The following is a 20,252-nucleotide window of genomic DNA, read 5'->3' on the forward strand; positions in this document are numbered from 1 at the left end:
TTCTGCCTTATTTCTCACAAAAAAAAGAGCCATTTTCTCCCAGTATTACCTTTGACAGTACTCAAATTTCCAGATGAGATTTCTCTACTTGGAATCACCCTGACATCAAGCCTCTCCTGACATATCACATCGCAACCATTGCCTTCTCAGCTTCTAAAAAACTAGGATTTCTCTTTTGCTCAAGTCGTTACTTCACCTCTGAACAAATGTTAACCTTATACAAATGGCAAATCGGCCCGAATAATTGAATACCGCTCTCACCTTTGGACTCGAGCCCCTAGCAGCTTCCTCAAAATGCTTGACTCAGTACAAAGGAGAGCAATTAGATTGCTTAATGACCCATCTCTTATCGGCTCACTCCACCCACTTTTGCACAAGTCTTTGGTTTCTGCAGTATGTGCATTTCTTTAAATATTTCCATGGTATATGTTCATATGTAATAGCATCAATAATTCCTAAATAATAAATTACACTATAACCATAGTAGACAACAAGCAATTCAAAGGAATGGAATACAAAGTACATAACTGTTGGTGGATTACCAATTAAAAACTGTTGCTGCATGCTAGAAATTAATATTAATAAAGAATATTATTAATTTATTCTTAAAAACTATTTTTTAATGATTACATAAGATAAGAATCTCCTAAATTTTTGGGAGAGAGAGAGAGACAATCGTTTCGATTCAGATTTGGCTGATGTAAAAGTGCTTCACAATTTTTTTTGAAAAGATGTTCAGACCAGACTTTTGAGGTTTCATGTATTCGATGTTCATTAATTCTTTTTTCCACAGAACAGTCTATTTGTCCAAAATATGTTACATTACATTCACACGGTATCTGGTAAACGGCAGCTAATAATAGAGGTGCCAGTTTGTCTTTTGTATATGGCAACAGGTGAGAAATTTTGTTGATCAGAAAATACGTGGGAATGAGATGATTCTTCTTCAAAATTTTGCCATTCGGTTCCGAGATATCAGAAATATAAGGGATTTGAACCCTGCAGTCTGTTGAAGAATCCTGAGAATAATTTTAATAATATTCTTTATTAATATTAATTTCTAGCATGCAGCAACAGTTGTTAATTGGTAATCCACCGACTGTTATGTACACAGTGGCGATAAATTAACTTTCCCTCTTTGGAGGTATCTGTAGCTAAAATTAATACACGGAATGAGACCACATTTTATATTGCGACTTTCAAAGGCATGGGGAGATGAATTCCGTGATAAAAATATTTGTACCAAAAGTCGCCAATAGGGTAAATTTTGGCTCCGGCAGAGCCAAAAGCAGTCAAATATTTGCAGTAAACGCAGGTAAAAAAGAATTATGCAAATTTTACTGTGCATATGTGACGGCAGCGCCACCAATTCTACTTAAAAAGGGATTGGGAATGTTCAGGCAGTTATTCGAATGACTGACGAATTGTGCTCAGTATGCGTCCTACCTTGCCGCAGCATGCTTTACTTGTTAACTTGTTTTACCTTAAACAATGTAATGCCGTAGCAGCCCTTCGGGAATTTAGAAGGCGTCATAACCTGCATACAGGTCCTATGTCAGCTGTAGTACTGAGAGCTATGATTAAGAAGTTTGAAGAAACTGGATCACTAGGAGTTAGACCTGGCAGAGGATGGAAAGCAGTGCAAGAAGAGACAGTAACAGACGTTGCTACTGCGGGGGTATTTGAAATCCATTGTGTATGTTGGTGCCGTTCGCAACTTGCATGTCTTGAAAGAGAACATAAAATGGGCTGTTATGAACATCCAAATCGACTCCTTACGCTCAGCTGTAGAGCATGTCACACACCGGATGCAATTTGTTGTACACAAGAAAGGTCAGCACATTGAAAATTGTGTATGTGGTCCGGGGGACCCTGATTCTGATGAATAAAACATTATTTCCGGTGAGTTCAATCACTATATTGATTTCTGTCTCTCTCGCATGTTGTTGTTTTAGTTGAATTATTATCATTGTAACGCACCACATATTCACGCACACTGTTAATAATCAGGAATGGTCAGCCTTAATTAATCTCCTATGAAAATGACACCACTCTATTTAAAGTTTAGTAGCTGGACAGTGTAGACATGCATGACTATTGAGTGATGATTGTGCTTTTTTTTTTTAAATGGCAGAACTAGTAATGGTGGAGATGGAGAGTTGTAGGGTGTCCTCCCTTGATGACTCCTTGGAGAAGTCACATAATAATAGAAAACTTGCATTTCTTATCATGTACCATTACGAAATAATGTGTTGCTTAATTTGTTTCATGTATTTTAAATGCATATATGCCTGCACTGACCATGCACACACCTACACATTACTTATGATGTGTTGCTGATCACAAATTTCTGATAGTATAACAAAGCCTGACCTTTTTCATGCTAGCAATATCTGCTGAAATGAGTATCATTTCAGCAGATATTACATTAAAATACAAGCATTGTATTTTGATGGTGAGAACAAGTACACATACTGGCCACTGAATTAGAAACCTTTATGCAAATGTATGTAAACATAAAGTTTCTAATTCAGTGGCCAGCATATCTATTAAGGCTCTTAATAGTCATGTAATAATATTTAAAGACTACTCTAGAATTATACAAAAATGAATTTTGTAGACTTGATCCACTTGTCTTAGAATGCAGTAGACATAACGTTTATGTACTGTGTTTTGTTGTTCCTGCACTTTTTCATTTAACAACCATCTTATTTTTTAAATGTTCTTTAGGATGTTAGGTCAAGAACATCGACTTCTTCATCAGGCTCATCTGGTTCAAGATCAGTATCACCAGCCCCTAGAAAGCATAGTTCTTCACCATATAGTCGAAGGTAAGATAATGTGATTTTATCATTAAACTTAATACTCATTTTAAAAGCAAAATTTCATCATAAGTTACTATTTATTTTAGTTCTGTCTCTCTAATTATATTATTGTTTAACATTGCAAGGATTTCTCCAAGAAGAAGAAGTCCCAATGCACGAAGACGTGCACCCATTCAACGATCACCACCACTACCTACTAGAAGAAGGCGATCCCCAACCCCCGAAAGAGCAAGAAGAATGCATTCGCCATCAATGGATAGGCATAGATGGAGATCATATTCAAGAGAAAGGTACAGATCACCCCTAAGAGAGCGTGATTATGATAGAGAAAGAGAGCGGGTAGAGAGGGATAGGGACAGAAACAGGATCAATAGAGAAAGAGGCTATAATGAAAGAGATCGTTACCGAGATATAGAAAAAAGAAGGCCATCGCCAATTGACAGACGAACAAGTGAGCATATTATAGTTTTCTATGTCAATTTAATACCTTCAGAAATTTTTTTTTCGAGCATTTTAATAATTGCAAAAAAGCAGCACAATATTCTATACCAACAGCTGAAGTTGTACTCACTAAAACAATAATAAAGGTGACACAGCAGACCAGATAACTATGAATAAATCATAGCACAAGCTAGCAATGCTTGTGGTAGATTATTAATAATGTAGAAAAAATTTTCTAGTATATTTTCAAGGATGTAGGAAATATCTATACATCCTTGAAATTGGATAATTTCCCACAAAACTTTTAATATTTCACTACTATTTTCTGGAGTCATTTAAAGCTCAAAGCTACAAAGAATGAGGAGAACCAACTGGAAATTCTGACCTAGTGTTAAATACTCACTTTCCTGTGTTGCATACTAGTATTATGTGTCTGCTTGGACTGCTGCTCACTGAACGATGATGGGCTAGCAATTCTGCACTTATCCAACAAAATTTATATTTTAAATTGGCTGAAACTAAATATAGCATAATCAGTTAATTCATATTTAGTTACTATAATTTAGTTAGTTTTGAAAAGAATCAAACAACTGAGATATAAATTGTAGCATATAATATATTATTGAGAACAAAATGAATCACTTTGAAAGAAAAACCTTAGAGATTGAGAGGTAAATTATGAACAAAATGTTGATTGACAGAGCCAGGAAAACATATAACATATGGCATGCATAAATAGAAAAACTGCATAGTGCATGCAAAGTTAAAGAAGCAGTATGTGAAAAGAAGAAATCATGCAAAAGTTCCCGGTTAGCAAGTCAACATGCACAATACATAGGAAGCTAAATGAATTATTTACATTAAAACACAAGGCAAAGATAATATTTATTTGATTATAAGGCCATATATTTCAGTCTGAAACTTACAAGACCATCTTTGGTGGCTAAAACAGTTCATACAAGGTAGAATGCAAACAATGGGTTTATTTGAAATAGAATAAGTCTCTTGATGTTATATTTCCAGTAATGTTATGTTATAACATTACTGGAAACCTTTTCCTCTGTTATAACATAACATTACTGGAAATATAACATCATGCGACTCATTCTATTTCAAATAAATCCATTGTTTTTAATGGATTTATTTGAATTTCTACTTTGTATCAACTGTTTTTGCCACCGAAGATGGTCTGTAAGTTTTAGACCAAAATATATGGCCTTATAATCAAATAACTATTATCTTTGTATTTTGTTTTTGTGTAAATAATTCATATAATTATGACACAAGTTTTTCTAAAAAAAAGAATAGGAAGCTAATGTATGTGTAAAACAAGTTATGGGAAGATTTTGCAAAGAATAAATAAAGAAAATTATTATGCATGTTGCCTTTACAACTTCTAATGGTAACCCATTCCACAGAACCTAGACAGCATCCAGAGATTGACTTGGAGGTATATACTGTAAGCTCCCTTTATCTTGTGTTTCTATCATATTTCCTCTTCATTGTCTGTTCCTCAAACTTTGATGAACATATTCCTTAAATCTCTCCATATGGACAATTTCATAGACCAGTTATCTCAGCTGCCTTATCTTTCCAACTGTCTCTATCTCTATTGGAACCCAGGGGAACATATCAGTACATACAGTAAATCCAGATATGATGCTATCAATACCTTGTAAAGTGTGAGAAAGCTATCAATACCTTGTAAAGTGTGTAATTTCCTTATTCATATAAGTTAAGTATTTTCTTTAACAGTGCTGTTACTTAATGTGACGAGTTAACCGCCTTACCATGTAAATCTAAAATTTTAATTTGTAATCTACAATAGCCTCCAACTTTTTAGCTTTATTGTCTAGATCCAACAAATTCTCATTAATATAGTACTCGCTTGTAATGACCTTTGTACAGAATTGCATTAATGTTCGTTGTTCATGACAATATAAGCTATTTCTTCAAATCTTCTGCAAGGATTTTGTATCATCTACATTCCATGTCAATTGGATATTACACTCATAAACTTCCCCAGTATTATTAACATACATGTTAAACAACGGTAGCTCGGATGCAGAGCTCTGTGGTACACTATGGTCATTTTCCTTCTCAGAAACTCAGCATCACTTACTGATACCTGTCAATCAACCATTCTTTAACTTAATGTCAAGTTTTTTTTGCAAACCTATCTCCTTAAGTTTGTATAACATCCTCCAGTGTATAATTCTTTCAAATGCCTTGACAAAATCCAAAGCATCTTGATATATCCATCTCTGCTGCTATTACTCTACTATAAAACATGAGTAGACTAAAGCTAAAGCAAGACTTACTGTTAACAAAACCATGCTGTCCTCTATCGAGAATCCCAGTATTGTCTTCCCACCTTTGGATACAATTCCTAACCAGCCTTTCCAATATCTTGATCACTAAATATAATAATTTAACTACAATTTGTTGCATCACTCTTAGCTTATATAATAGAATTATGTTCTCCCCCACCGTCAAGTCCAACTCCCTGAAAATATGTACCTTACTTAAAGTAATTACTCAACAACTCAGCTATTTCTTTTCTGCCATCAGTGTTCTCTAATGTCATCTTTCCACAGTCATGTTTCCTTTTACTTACTACATAGTGATTAAAATTCTTTCTGATTTCCTTTAGCCTCTTTGACTAACTGCTTCTTCTCTTTCATGCTTACACGGTGATCAGAATACATTATGGAAAATTATGGAGACAACCAGTGTGTTAGAGCAAAACTTTAGTTTAATATAAATTAAAATGAACACTCAACATTTCAACCTTCATATCAAGGTCATCATCTGGAGCGCACGCACGCACACATTTTTTTTTCAGAATTCATTTTTACTCAGTTGGAATATTATGAAAAAGTTTTAATGACTGATACTGAGACATAAAAAGATGACATGATATATTTGAAAAGATACTACTAGTACACTAGTTTCATTGAATTGATCAACATCTTCAGGCATCACAATCAAAGAAATATATAAAGAATTGCAGAGACTTAAAATTGTAATAACAGAACAAGTATAAAAAGACAGTAGTGTGTTCGAAAACAAAATGCGAGCTTGAGTTCCAAACAAACGTATACTATGCGCTGTCACGAGTGCACCAATACTGAACAGAGGCAACGTGTGCATCAGAGAGATTGAAACTTAGGCTGTTGTTGATATGAGAGGAATCTAGAGAAATTTCTCTAGATTCGACAATCTTTCTCTCGAGTTCATCATAGCACACATGGATGCTAGAAGTTTGAGCCCAGTTCACAATGTGTTGGCAGCCTTCATCTGAGTTAACTGAAAAGAGAACGTGGCTAGAGAGAGCACTGGCTCTAGTCCTGTTATAGGAGATATCCCTACGGTGTTCTTCCAAACGTAGAAGGATGGATTTAGCAGTCTGGTCATAGTATGGCTTTCCACACACACATAAAATTGTGTACACTCCTGGAAACTGAGTTGGAAGATGTTTCTCTTTAGGTTTACTAAGTATTGAATGAAGTTTTGGGAGCACAGTGATGCAAGTTTTGAAGTTAAACTTTTTGAGAATTTTTGCGAGTTTTGGTGAAAGAGAGCTGATGTAAGGCAAAGAGATGAAGGCTCTGGGGGAAGAGGGATCTTCAGAAGTAGTTGAGTGACTGGGAGAAAGAAATTTGTCAATTTTCTTAGGAGAGAAACCATTATTAATAAAAGTTTTTTTAAGAAAAAGGAGTTCATTTTCAGTTTCTGTTTCTTCTGTAAGCAAAGATTTGGCTCGGAGAGCTAAGGTGGAAATAATTCCAAATTTTTGTGGGGGATAGTGATTGGAGGAAGCATGAAGGTATCTATCAGTATGAGAGTATGGACTCAAGTGTGTAGTTCCCACCACTACACACTTGGACTCAAATGTGTAGTGGTGGGAACTACATAGTCTCTTTCGCCATAATTTCATGGTGAAAGAGACTATGGATGGAGACTATGTTGAGAAATAAAGGTGATTTTTTCCAAAAAAAAATGTGTAACTTATTTTTTTACCCAACTTTTCAAACAACCCTTGTATATGATTTTTTTTCTCTGATGTTATAAATCGGATATAACTTTGATGTAGTTTTTCACCAGAGGTCAGGCAGTAAAATAACAGTTGATCAAATCATTGTCACTTTGGTATACTGTTTGGAATGTAATATAGCTTGTCTTTGTGTGTGTGTGTATGTATATGTGTTCACGCCACATAAAGACCTTAATATGAAGGTTGAAATTAAAGTAATTATTCCTAATACAGTTGTAGTCTCCATAATTTACTGAAACAAATTCACAATCTTTTGTTCGTGTAACAAGGTCATTGAAAGACAACTTCAACAAGCAATGTTGATATCTGTTGATAGGTTCTAAATAATGGTTTCAGATTTTCGGCACATAAAGTTTCTATACACTTTTGACAAAATGCACTCTTCAACAAGATACAAAGTTAGGGATGGAACAAACTATTATCCCAGAAGCCAAGCTATTAGGACTCATTTTTGATAGATTGCCTCATGTTCCCTGCACGTATTTGTCAACTCAGAGTAAAATGCAAGGGAGCACTGAATATCATTTGCAAAGTATAATAGAATGGGGTGCTAATCAACAACCTTTGCTTAGCTTTTATTTATTTATTATTATTGCACAGGCACCTCCATGGAGTCCTAAGATTCATTGGAGACCCAAACTATGCAACACCATCTATTATACCTTTCCTTGAAACCATTAACAGATTAAGCACTCGCAACTGACTCAGGCAACCCATTCCATTCATTCACCACTCTCCAAGCAAAACGAATGTAGTCCTCATACCTTTGCTAACCACATTCTTCCCCAACTTCTATGGATGACCTTGTTCTGCCCTCTCTATCCAAGTGCTGAAACATTTCCCATGCATTGATCCTGTGAAATCCTTTAAATATCTTAAATGTTTCTATCATATCCATCCCCTTTTTTTCCCCCACCTACCAACCAATTTAGATGATATAACCTTTCAAAATGGTAACTCAACAATTTCATCTCCCTCTGTCACTTCTTTACCAAGAAAATTAAAATTATTCTTCTTCCTACTTGCCACATAACAACACACACACACACACACACACACACACACACACACACACACACACACACACACACCAAAAAACATCAACAAAAAACTCCATTCTTAGTTTGATTGATCTCTTTCAGTCTTTGGTCTCGCACTTTGTCCTATGAAGGACTACATGTAAGTGTGCTATTTCTTTATTCAGGTCTTCTAAATTCTCCTGAACTTTCACCACTGCACTTTCAGTATTATCACCAATATTTACATTTTCCAGTCTGCTATTAGTACTCTCTACGGTACTATCACAATTTGTTCTGTCTGCATTCACTATCAAATCGTTTATTACACACATGCTCACCAGTTTCACTCTCCTTCCATAAATCTTTCAACTTTCATATTGAATACATCTCACAAATTTTACACTGGACAAAATCATGCAAATATAGCTCTCCCAACAAAGATGTCTAGGCTGCCATACCAACAGTATATAGTTTAAGAATATATATGCATTTTACTTACAACTAAATAATTCACTCTATCTCACATACTTAGAAAACAAATAAATACAATAAATTAACTCAGTATTATTAGCAAAAATTTGAAAAAAATTACTTATCTTTTTGCAGTGTTAAAAATTGATGTTCACCAAATATCCTCGAACCCCCAGTTATCATGCACCTCTGCTGAAAGCTTGATTGTCGGTCCCAAGTCTGTGTTTCTGAAAGGGAGAGTATCTTTGGATCCTCCATCATCAAGGTCTACAAACATACTTTGATGATGGATAGGATCTTACCATTATAGATGCATTTTGCATATCACCCTTTTGAAGTCTTTATGTCAAAGCAAATGAAATTGCTCTATCCCCTGAATGAAGATACTTGCCACTTAACTATTTCCTAAAAATAGTCATTCAGTGAGTATCCCACATGGATTAGTCCCTCTCCTCCCATGTTGGGAAGTTCGGTATGGGAGGAGGAGGACTAGTCCATCACATCAGACTCCAATTCAGCTTGTCTACCTGCAGCTGTTTAGTGCACACAGAGCAGAATATTCTTGATTTCTCACCTGTTTATATTGAGATTTCCAAATCAGTGTTGGTTGTGCTGCTCTTTTTCCTGACTCATTGTCTCTGGTTACATTCCACTCGAATGCAGTAACTATATTACTGAGCTGCATGCCATCCAGCTTGTGTTTGTCTACATAAAAGAAAATCTCTACCAAAAAATCGATATTCATTGTTTTCTTTACTATTTTCTCTCCTATGTACAATCCACATCCAATGCTTTTTGTTCCAGAATTATTGTATCAAATTGAGGAACCTTAATATTGATGCTCAATTGTGTTGAATATCCAGCTACATTAGAATTACAGGAAGTGAAACTGGATGCAGCTACTTAATCAGCTCTTACTTTTCCATGTATTGTGTGTCCACTGACAATTAATGCGCAGAGTTCATTAATTGATGACATCTGCACTCCCCACTGATATGCCGTGTGGGTGGTGGATGAAATAAATAAATCTATTGATGATGAATATGTAGAAGAAGAAGAGAAGCAATAATAAATTTTATTGGATTAAGCATTGTGTGATCTAGTTTGTGTAGAAATAAAAGCAAAGTAGTTGCACTAGCTAGGCTTCACATAAGATCACACTAATCATATACATTCTTATCTATTGAGGGCTGATATCTCACCTGTGTGAGAACAATGTAACACTTGTATTACCATATGCCATATTTTAGAGTGCAAGAGTCCTAGCAAGCACTTCACCAAGAGGAATGCAGTTTTACCAGTCTGACAGAGCCATATACCCTTAGGCAGATCTTAGCACATTCAAGCAAATTGCATGATGATTTTAACTTTTTTACAAATTTATACAAATGAACTTTATATCATCAATGTAATTTATATTTGGCTTGAAGTTATATTAAGTGAGGATGGAATTAGAATTCTACATACAGTTTCTTGGAACTGCATCTTCAGGGTTTTCTGTATTCGTGTTTTGGTCAAAAAATTACCCAGGAATCTTCACCTGCACTCCCGACTGATATGCCGTGTGGGTGGTGGATGAAATAAATAAATCTATTGATCATGAATATGTAGATTTTCAACCAGTAAAATGAATTTACAAGTTTGTAAATGAAACTGACTAGTTTCACTGCACATATTTGTGGCTTCTTCTGGATTAGGATTAGGATGAACAAAAAATTACAATAAAGACCTAACATGAACCATAATATTTCTAAAATACTGAAACATGTAGGAACCATTACAATAGGTTAAAAACAGAAAACACGTGGAGTATGAAAGCTTGCACGGGTCAGCTATTGTTCAGTGATGTACATATGTTTATGTTGTGGACAGTAAAGTAGAGGACATCATAGAGGACAACTTCACTACCAGCAACATAAATGAATCTACAGTGGACATCCACTCACAAGGCGCACTCATTAGAAACTAAGGAATGATCCTATGTGATATTTGGAAATCACTGATTAGATCTTTTCACGTCACACTAACTTTTCAGTCAACTATTGTGCATACATCACCGAACAATATGTTTCAGTATTTTAATAACGTTATGGTTAATGTTTGTGCTTAAGGTTAATGGTGTGCTTAAGAGTCAAAGCTGTATAACTGAGAGGATACCTCCACATAGCCTTTAACGGAATGCGGAGAACCGACCAGGGCTTCTGACCTAATGTCCAGTCCTCACCTTCTCGTGGTGCACCCTGTTGGGTATCTACTTGGATACTGAACGGACGAGGATGGGCTGGCAATTTGGGATTTAGCCGACCAAATTGTATTCTTATTGGTTAAACCAAAATATAGAATGATGGTACAACATGACAAAATTTCATGCCAGCTGGGGCGTCACCCGGTTAAACAAGGCCCCCGTTGTTTTCACCAGGGAACCAGGGCGAACAGCGAAAAGTCAGCTACTGGAACAAATCTGAAAATAAACCCCAACTCAACATCACCAGAGTTAAAGATCGGTACTATCAACGTAAGAAGCCTGAATGGCAAAGAAATGGAGCTAGCTGAGGAATTAGATAAGTACCAGATCGACATAATAGGGGTGACTGAAACAAAAAAGACCAAAACTGGTGAGATCTTTCTGAGCAATAAATACAAAATGTTATATTCAGGCAATGAAAAGGTAATCAAGGAAAAGGAGTAGCAGCCATAGTATTCAACACAAAATACGAGGCTAATCTTCTTGAATGGCAGTCAGTCTCAAGTAGAGTAATGTGGGCAAATATGAGAATGGGGAACTGGACAATGAGACTTATTTGTGCCTATGGTCCCACAGAAGGTTCTACTAAGGTAGAAGTGGAGGAATTTTTTGAGGCTTTAGAAAAAGCAACTGACACAATTAAAAATGAAAAGTTGGTCCTTGTTGGGGATCTAAATAGCAGAGTAGGAAATGATTGTGAGACATACAAAAATATTTTAGGAAAATTTGGAGAAAAGAGTAAAGCTAATAATAATGGCAAATATCTGTTGGATTTCTGCTCAGGACATGGACTGGTTATTACTAACACCATGTTCCAACATAAAAATGTGCACAAATTCACATGGAGAGAACAGGCTAGGAATAAGAAAAGTCTCATTGACTATGTTATTGTTGATAGTGATGTTTTCTCCCTGGTGCAGGACACCAGAGTGTACAGAGGATTTGAAATTGGAAGTGATCCCTATTTAGTCTTGAGCAGGATAAAATTGAATTTCATATTGAAAAGAATAACATGTAAGAAAGCTTTAAAGCGAATAAAAGTTGAGCAGCTCTCAGATGTGAACTGTAGGCTAAAATACACAAAGATTACTGAAGAAAAAATGAAAGAGTTTGAGAACATGAATCAAACCTTGGAGATTCACTGGGAAACTCTGAAGAAAACATTGATTGATTCTGCCAGAGAGGCATGTGGTGAGGTTGTCTGTAAGGATAAAAAAATCAGAACTCCCTGGTGGACACAGGAAGTTAAAGAGGCAGTGAAGGAAAAGAAGAAAGCATACCAAAAGTTCCTGTCAAATAAGTCAGCTTGTGCTCTTAGAGAATATAGAGACAAATGCAAGAATGCTAAACACTGTGTAAAACTAGGTAAACAAAAGTCATGAGAAGACTTTGGCAAGAATATAGAAAATAAATATCAAGAAGGTGGCAAAATATTCTGGAGGTTGTTGAAGAAGCTTAAGAATGGAGGAAAGAGTGCTGTAAAAGGAATTAGAGATGATAAAGGTGACATGAAAATGGGAGAAAAAGATATCCTTGAAGTATGGAGTAATTACTTTGAAAAACTGCTAAATGAAACAAGCAGTGATGACAGCACAGTGGTAAAAAACACTGACCAGGCATGCAGTCAGGAATGCATATCCATACTACAAGTAGAAAAAGCCATCAAAGGCTTGAAATGTGGAAAGGCAGCAGGAGTAGATGATATTCGACCAGAAATGCTGAAGTATGGTGGTAGAAGAGTCTTACAGTGGCTGCACTGCATAGTTCAGAAAGCCTGGACAGAGGGACGAATTACCGATGATTGGAGTAGAGCTCTCATAGTACCCATATATAAAAAGGGAAATAAAACTGCATGTGAGAATTACAGAGGTATTTCCCTACTGAGTGTTCCTGGCAAGATCTATGCAAGTATACTTGAGAAACGGTTGAGAAGAATTGTGGAAGAAAAGCTTGGTGAAGAACAAGCTGGATTCAGGCCAAATAGAGGCTGTCAGGATCAGATCTTCACTTTACGACAAATAGTCGAGAAAGCATGGGAATATAACAAAGATCTGTATTTAAGTTTTGTCGATTTGGAAAAGGCATATGACAAGGTGCCAAGAGAGAAACTATTCAATACGCTGCAGTTATATGGTGTCAATGGGGCATTATATCAAGCAATACTTAGTCTTTATTTGAGTTGTAAGTCAGCAGTTAGAATTGAAGGAAGTACAGGAAGATGGTTTAATGTTAAATCTGGTGTGAGTCAAGGATGTACATTATCCCCTCTGTTATTCATTATCTATATGGATCACATTATGAAGGAAAGTGGTATTAAACATGATATCAAAATTGGAGATGTTAATGTCAGCTCTTTGCTTTATGCGGATGATGTTATACTTCTAAATAAATCTGCTACAAGTCTGCAAGATTCTCTGACTAAATTGAATAGCTGTTGTAATAGATATGGTATGAAGGTCAGCAATAAAAAGACAAAGACAATGAAAATAGGCAGAATCATTGAAAATGTCAACTGTGTTGTGAATGGAGAACCTGTGGAACAAGTAAAACATTTCAGCTATTTAGGCACGATTTTTACTGAAGACGGTAAATTAAATATAGAAATAGACAACAGAATCAGCAAAGCTGGTATGGTGGGAAGTCAATTGAATAAATTCATATGGAATAAGAGAGAAGTTAGTCGGAACGCTAAATTAGCTGTTTACAAGACAGTGTTCAAACCAGTTTTAACTTATGGATCTGAGAGCTGGGTCAGAAGTAAAACACTTGACCAAAGACTAGAGACCACAGATATGAGAGTCCTGAGAAAGATTAGAGGCGTGAACAGATGGCATCAATGGCAATATCATATTAAAAATGAGGATATTAGGAAAGAACTTGACATTGTCAGCATCCAGGAATGCGTTAGCAGAGCTAATCTCAGGTGGTATGGTCACTTAAACAGAATGGGCGAGGAAAGATTTGCAAAACAAGTGTTCTCTGCCAGGTTGGCAGCAAAACGATCCAGAGGAAGACCAAGATATAGGTGGATTGATACAGTACAAAGTGCTTTAGACGATAGAAATATAAGATCTGATAATGTTGGAGTCTTGACAAGTAACAGGCTGATTTGGAGGAAAATTGTAGATAGGAAATTAATAATGATGTAATTATTTTCATGTAGTACTATCATATCCTGTACACCCCTTGAGGGTACATGGCAGGAATTTGATGATGATGATGATGATGGTTAATGTTGGCCTTTATTGTAATTTTTTGTTTAACTTAATTTTAACCCAGAAGGCCCCGAGTATATGTGATGAAACTAGTCAGTTTCATATAATTGAATGAATATGGCTAAATAAACCCAATATATTCCTTCTTATAAATCTATTGATATTCTTGAAGAGGTTGCGGTTGCAAGTTGCTGGAATTTCACAGACCTTTTGTGAAATAGTCCTTGTAAGAACTATTTCACAGACCTTTTGCTAACCTGGTCACTCGTCTCTGAATCTTTTCGGCCATGTTCTGGTCCCCAAGAAACTCAGCTAACCAAATCTGTGCACAGTAGTCGAGATGTAGCTGAATCATAGACTTATAAAAAGGGTTAATAATTTCCTTATCTTTAATTGTTAGCATGTTTATCAAAATCCAAGTAATTTGTTAAGCTATTTTATCAACTTTTGCAATATGTTCTCTGAAATTTAATTCTGTCCACTATTATCCCCAAGTCCCTAGCCTCGTCAATTTCTTGCAAACCAATACTATCAATATGATACACAATATGCAACCCGAAGTACATAACCTTACATTTTGCAACATTAAATTGATAATCATTATCCTTTGCCCACAATGCTAATTTATTTAAATCATCCTTCAGGATATCTACATGACCTTTATCAACTATTACTCTCCCTAGTTTTGCATCATCAACAGCAAACAACTGAATATTCCCTCTTAAATCTTTCCCTATATCACTGATATATAAATTAAAGAGTAGTGGCCCTAGTACCGAGATACTCCACTAGTCATCATCATTCTCCTGGATTCCACTCAACCATATACTAATAGCCTCATATCCATTCCCATCCTGTCCAGTTTTTGTAATAGTTTTCCATGTGGTATTTTGTCAAATGCCTTGGCAAAGTTGAGTAGTATCGTTTTGTAGTCATTACCTTTATTCAGTTCTGCTGTCACTTTATTGTAAAATGTGAATAAGTTACTAAGACAGGACCTACCATTTACAGAGCCATACTGCCCACTATAGAGTATCCCAACCCTATTCACCCACTGTTGTATTTTACCTTTCACAAATTTTCCAATACTTTAACAATCACTCCTGATATATTAATTGGTCTGTAGTTTCCTACCTCTGTCTTGGAGCCACCTTTATGTAATGGTGCTATCTTACCCTCTTTGCACTCCCTTGGAATCTTGCCAGAGCTGAGACTTAGATTTGAACAACTGTCAAAGACGATGCCAATTCTCTTGCACATTCACACAGTATGTACTGATATGCCATCCAGTCCGACTGCTATGTTCAATTCATATTTTTTAATATGCTGAACACCTCCTGTTTACCTACCTGAATTATGATATGTATCTCTGTATAGCAACTGTAAAACCTCCACCTGGATTGATACACTTGCAAAACAATCACTCAGCAAATCAGTTGATTCTTTTGGTTCAGTCACCTTATCATGAGCATTGTTTAAAGCCCTCCTGCCATAGTAATTTTTCCTCTTACTTGCTACATCACCAAAAAAAAAAAAAAAAAAAACTTTTGGGTTTACTTTGGCCTGTTTGGCTAATTCCTCTTAGTCTGAATTGGCCATATCAGTTACCCTTCTTGCTTGCACTTTGTACTGCTCATGAGTATGCTGATCACTTTTTTCCTTTATATTTCATTCACAATGTTTTCTTTGTTTGCAGCTCTTGCTTTATATCCTCCTCACCCACTTAATTCCAACTTGGTTTATCCTCCTGATTTTGAGTATTCAGCCTGATACTGCTACTCTCAAGCAGTCTCTGACCCCTTGGCATGCACTACTGACATTCATTCCTTGTAGCTTCTCAATCCATTGCACTGTTCCAAGTTGACTCTTGTGTGTCTCTTAATCACCCCCCCCCCCTCCATGGTCACTCTCCCCAATTGAGGCAAAGTGTCTACTTTGGTTATTGATACATCTTCTGATGCTACTATCAGATCCAACACCCTCAAACTCCTTGATCCCTCTATAACATGTTTCATGTAACCCTTAGCAATTGTATAAATCCCACTTCCATCTTGTCATGCCCTCTTTCCTCCCTCCAGTCGATGTCCCAATAATTAGTCAACCATAATAATAATTCAGCTAGCACTCACTGTGCTAATCTGTCAATACATGGCATCTGAATCTTTCTGTCCTATTTGCATCTATCTCACACTAGATAGCCTCAAGTGAACCATCTCCCTGAGATATAAAATCCTCTAACTTCTAATTTTGTGGTTGTAATTCTTTCCTCCCTCCAGTCGATGTCCCAATAATTAGTCACTCATAATAATAATTCATCTAGCACTAAAATTGGCAGATTAGCACTCACTGTGCTAATCTGCCAATACATGGCATCTGAATCTTTCTGTCCTATTTGCATCTCACACTAGATAGCCTCAAGTGAACCATCTCCCTCAGATGTAAAATCCTCTAACTTCTAATTTTGTTGGTTGTAATTCTTTAGCTGTCATCAGCACTACCCTCCTGTTCCTTTTATTCCTGTGACTATATCGTTTTAGTCAAAAGAGGCTCCAGTGTACAAAGATTGAACTGTTGAGAAGCAGAAGGAGGTCATATTCTCAGATGAGAGCCATTTCTTTGTCCAATGAGAGCGTGTATCCTGTGTTCACAAATCAACGGCTGAGAACATTTCTCCTGCTCACCTTCAACAAGCTCCTAAACACCCAGCTAAAAAAGATGTTCTGTGGTTGTTTTACACATGACGGTTAGGATCACTTGTGCCTGTTGATGATATGATGAAAAATGACCTCTCTGATGCCTAGAATTTTTGGCCAAATCGAACTGACCGATGCCAAAAACTCCCCACCCTTATTTCTGATGCATCTTGCATTCCTGTGCCTGCATTTTAATATCCCTTTGTACCTATAATTAACCTTTGTAATGCCATTACCCATTCAAATTGGAAACTTATGGAATGAGGAGCTCAAAGAGAGAGAGAGATTCTTGTCTAGTGATTAGCATATGAATGTGAAGGTAAGGATAGGTGATCTGAGACCCCCTTTTGCAATGAAAAGGGGCAAGACTGCATTTTGGTTGCATTGAAGGTGACCAGAACATAAACACATTTTTCTTATTTCTGCATCTTGAAATCACACTTTTATAATGGATTGTATTAAGTTATCCTTTGTATCACAATTTAATTTTTCTAAGTCTCATTTTCACTATGACCCACAAATTTTCTATTGAGTTAATGTCACTAGAATTATCTGGCCACTGAAGCAATTGGATGTTGTGATTTTTGAGGGACTCTTTCATTTCGTTTGAAGAGTGACATGGAGCAAGGACCTGTTGGAAGATGAGTTCTTTGTCTTTCTGGTTCTGTGGAACCACTCTTTTTTTACAATATTTTTATGTATTGGTCATTTTTCATCATATCGTCAACAGGCATAAGTGATCCTAACCGTCATGTGTAAAACAACCACAGAACATCTTTTTTAGCTGGGTGTTTAAGAGCTTATTGAAGGAGCAGGAGAAGTGTTCTCAGCCATTGATTTGTGAACACAAGATACTCGCTCTCCTTGGAAAAAGAAATGGCTCTCATCTGAGAATATGACCTCCTTCTGGTTCTCAACAGTTCAATCTTTGTACACTTTTGCTCACTGGAGCCTCTTTTTCTGCATAAGTTTTCTTATTTTGGTTGTGGGCAGTCCTCTTTGTTTCCAACAATCTTTGACATACTGATGTCAGAAACATTAACCTTGCTAGCTGCTAAGTCTGCTTAATTCTACAACAGACAATCTTGAATTCATTTTACTTTTCCTAACTAGCAAATGTAAGTATTCATGTAGTTTTCCTTTTTTGCTTTTACATTTTCCTTTTCTTTCAGGGGGGATAAGGTACCTGTTTCCCTAAACCTCTTTAAAATTGCATTAAAAGTACCCAAACCAACACTGCACTTATTGGCAATTTGTCTTTGAGTCATGGATGTGTGTCGAGAAAGAATACATATCTTGATCGCTTTCTTGGAGATGTATCCATTTTATAGTTACACAAAATTAATAAAACATTATGAGTGCCAACTTGTTTACACTACTAAACATGCACAACATTATTAATAAACATCATAGAAAACAGACATGCAGCACTCAATTAAAATAGTGGACTAAAACCAAAAACTTGACAATTTCGGCTTGTTCGGATTAATTTGTTCACTACTGTAGTTGGAATCTTAATGTACATAATAGAGAACAAGGAATTCTCTATTATGTACATTTTTTTCTAGACTGAAAAAAAAAGATACAATTGAGAAACTAAGACACTGATTTCTTCAATTTTAAGTGTGGTTTTTTTTGAAGTACCTAGCATAGAAGCCAGCCTGATTGGACAAGGGATAGCATATCTGCTCTCCAGACTGTGATGGAATCCTACTATGGACACAGTTGTTTTAAATATCTTTTGGTAGAAGATGAATTTCATCACCCAGAATGAGACCATTCTGGGTGATGAAATTTCACTTTTGTTTCACTTTTGTTTCAGTTATAATTTGAAACTGAACTGAACTCGGTTAGAATAAAAACATAAAAGAAATCATAATTTTGAGTGAATTCATACACTCATACTAATGCATGACTCCTAGAGCATACATCTCTCTCTTTCTAAAGAAGGTAGCAATGACTTTCTTCCTTGGCATAATCTTATACCTCAAACACAAATCAATATTCATTTGAGTACATTTCTTCTTACTGTGAAGTGTAATTTTCAGCAAGAAGAATGGCTTCTCCAGTTCAGACTGACAGAAGACGAAGGCCTTCAACACCAGAAGATAATTATCCAGTTAGGAGGCATGAGGATAATCGCAGAAAGAGAAATTCTCCAGGATATGAAATTCAAGAACACAGATCACAGAGGTGGGGTATGAGTCCACGTCGACGGATGCACACGCCATCTCCCGACGATTCCAAGATGATGGACAGAAGACATGGATCACCTCTATACAATTGGTCAAATCAAAGACAGAGGTAGGTATGGTTTAAATATTTAATATAATTTAAAACAATTATAAAATAAATACCCAATATAAAGTTTGAATTTGTAATAAATAAAATGGATAACATAATTCATTGGTGTGTTATCTGTCAGAAATGTAAATAGTTTAAAAGTAGCCAGAATTTTTGCCTCTTTTGAACAGAGAATATTAAATCGCACAAAATTGTTTAAGGTGCGAAGTTACTAGACTTTACAGTTGCTGCTCCTTTTATATCAATTTTTTTTGTCAGTCCTTACAACTAAAATATAGTAATTTCTTTGAAAATTTCTGTATAATTGTTTCATTTAAATTAAACTACATCAGTAATTTCACTTAAAGAATTCTTAATTTTTACTTTATCTTTACATGTAACATGAATTAGATGAAGGACTTGAAAAACTTCAACTTTCTTATGATTCAGAAATAAATTCTCTAGTATTTTAAATATATATATATATATATATTTTTTTTTTCTCCAAAAACATCCAAAAAAAAGAAGAGTTTAATACATCTCAAATTTTGTTATCAGGTTTAATGTCACTTTGCTTCCCAATATCTGCAGTGTTATTCATTATTTATAATGGATAACACTGCAGATAGCTTGTACTTTTGCCTTACACTTGATTTTACATCGTCTTTTTTCTTCCTGTACATCCTTCAGTTCTAGCTGCTGATATAAATTATGTCAGTAGCATAGCTAGATTTCGAATAGCTTTTTCTATATCCAGTATGCTGAAGTGAATCTTAATCTCTCCTGGATTTTGTTGCTGTCGTTTTGTCATTGCTCATCTCATCTGTTACTTTTATAAATTAATTACTCCTGGCATCCAGAATATCCTTATTTTCAGTTTTTATATCACTATTTCTAATTCACTGTGATATTCTTTCTTCCATTTCTGAGCCTTTTCAATAGCTTTTGGAACATTTAATCACTTTCATGATTTATATCATCATCAACAACTTTGTTCAGTCCA

The 20,252-nt window shown here is 35.7% G+C and overlaps 1 protein-coding gene across 3 annotated transcripts in view; it reads left to right on the plus strand.

Annotated features, from left to right (window-relative positions):
- The window catches only part of LOC150096016 (uncharacterized), a 381,411-nt gene that overhangs the window by 272,199 nt on the left and 88,960 nt on the right, over positions 1 to 20,252 (plus strand). For all 3 annotated transcript variants that reach the window (XM_090409077.1, XM_090409078.1, XM_090409079.1), the window contains 3 exons: positions 2,731 to 2,831; positions 2,951 to 3,276; positions 19,015 to 19,270. In XM_090409077.1, the coding sequence (XP_090265203.1) occupies positions 2,731 to 2,831; positions 2,951 to 3,276; positions 19,015 to 19,270 (683 nt within the window). The remainder of the gene's footprint in view (positions 1 to 2,730; positions 2,832 to 2,950; positions 3,277 to 19,014; positions 19,271 to 20,252) is intronic.

This window comes from Typopeltis vanoorti, chromosome 19 (assembly GCF_054136105.1).
Source record: "Typopeltis vanoorti isolate ZY-2024b chromosome 19, IOZ_Tvanoo_1.0, whole genome shotgun sequence".
NCBI classification, from domain to species: domain Eukaryota; kingdom Metazoa; phylum Arthropoda; class Arachnida; order Uropygi; family Thelyphonidae; genus Typopeltis; species Typopeltis vanoorti.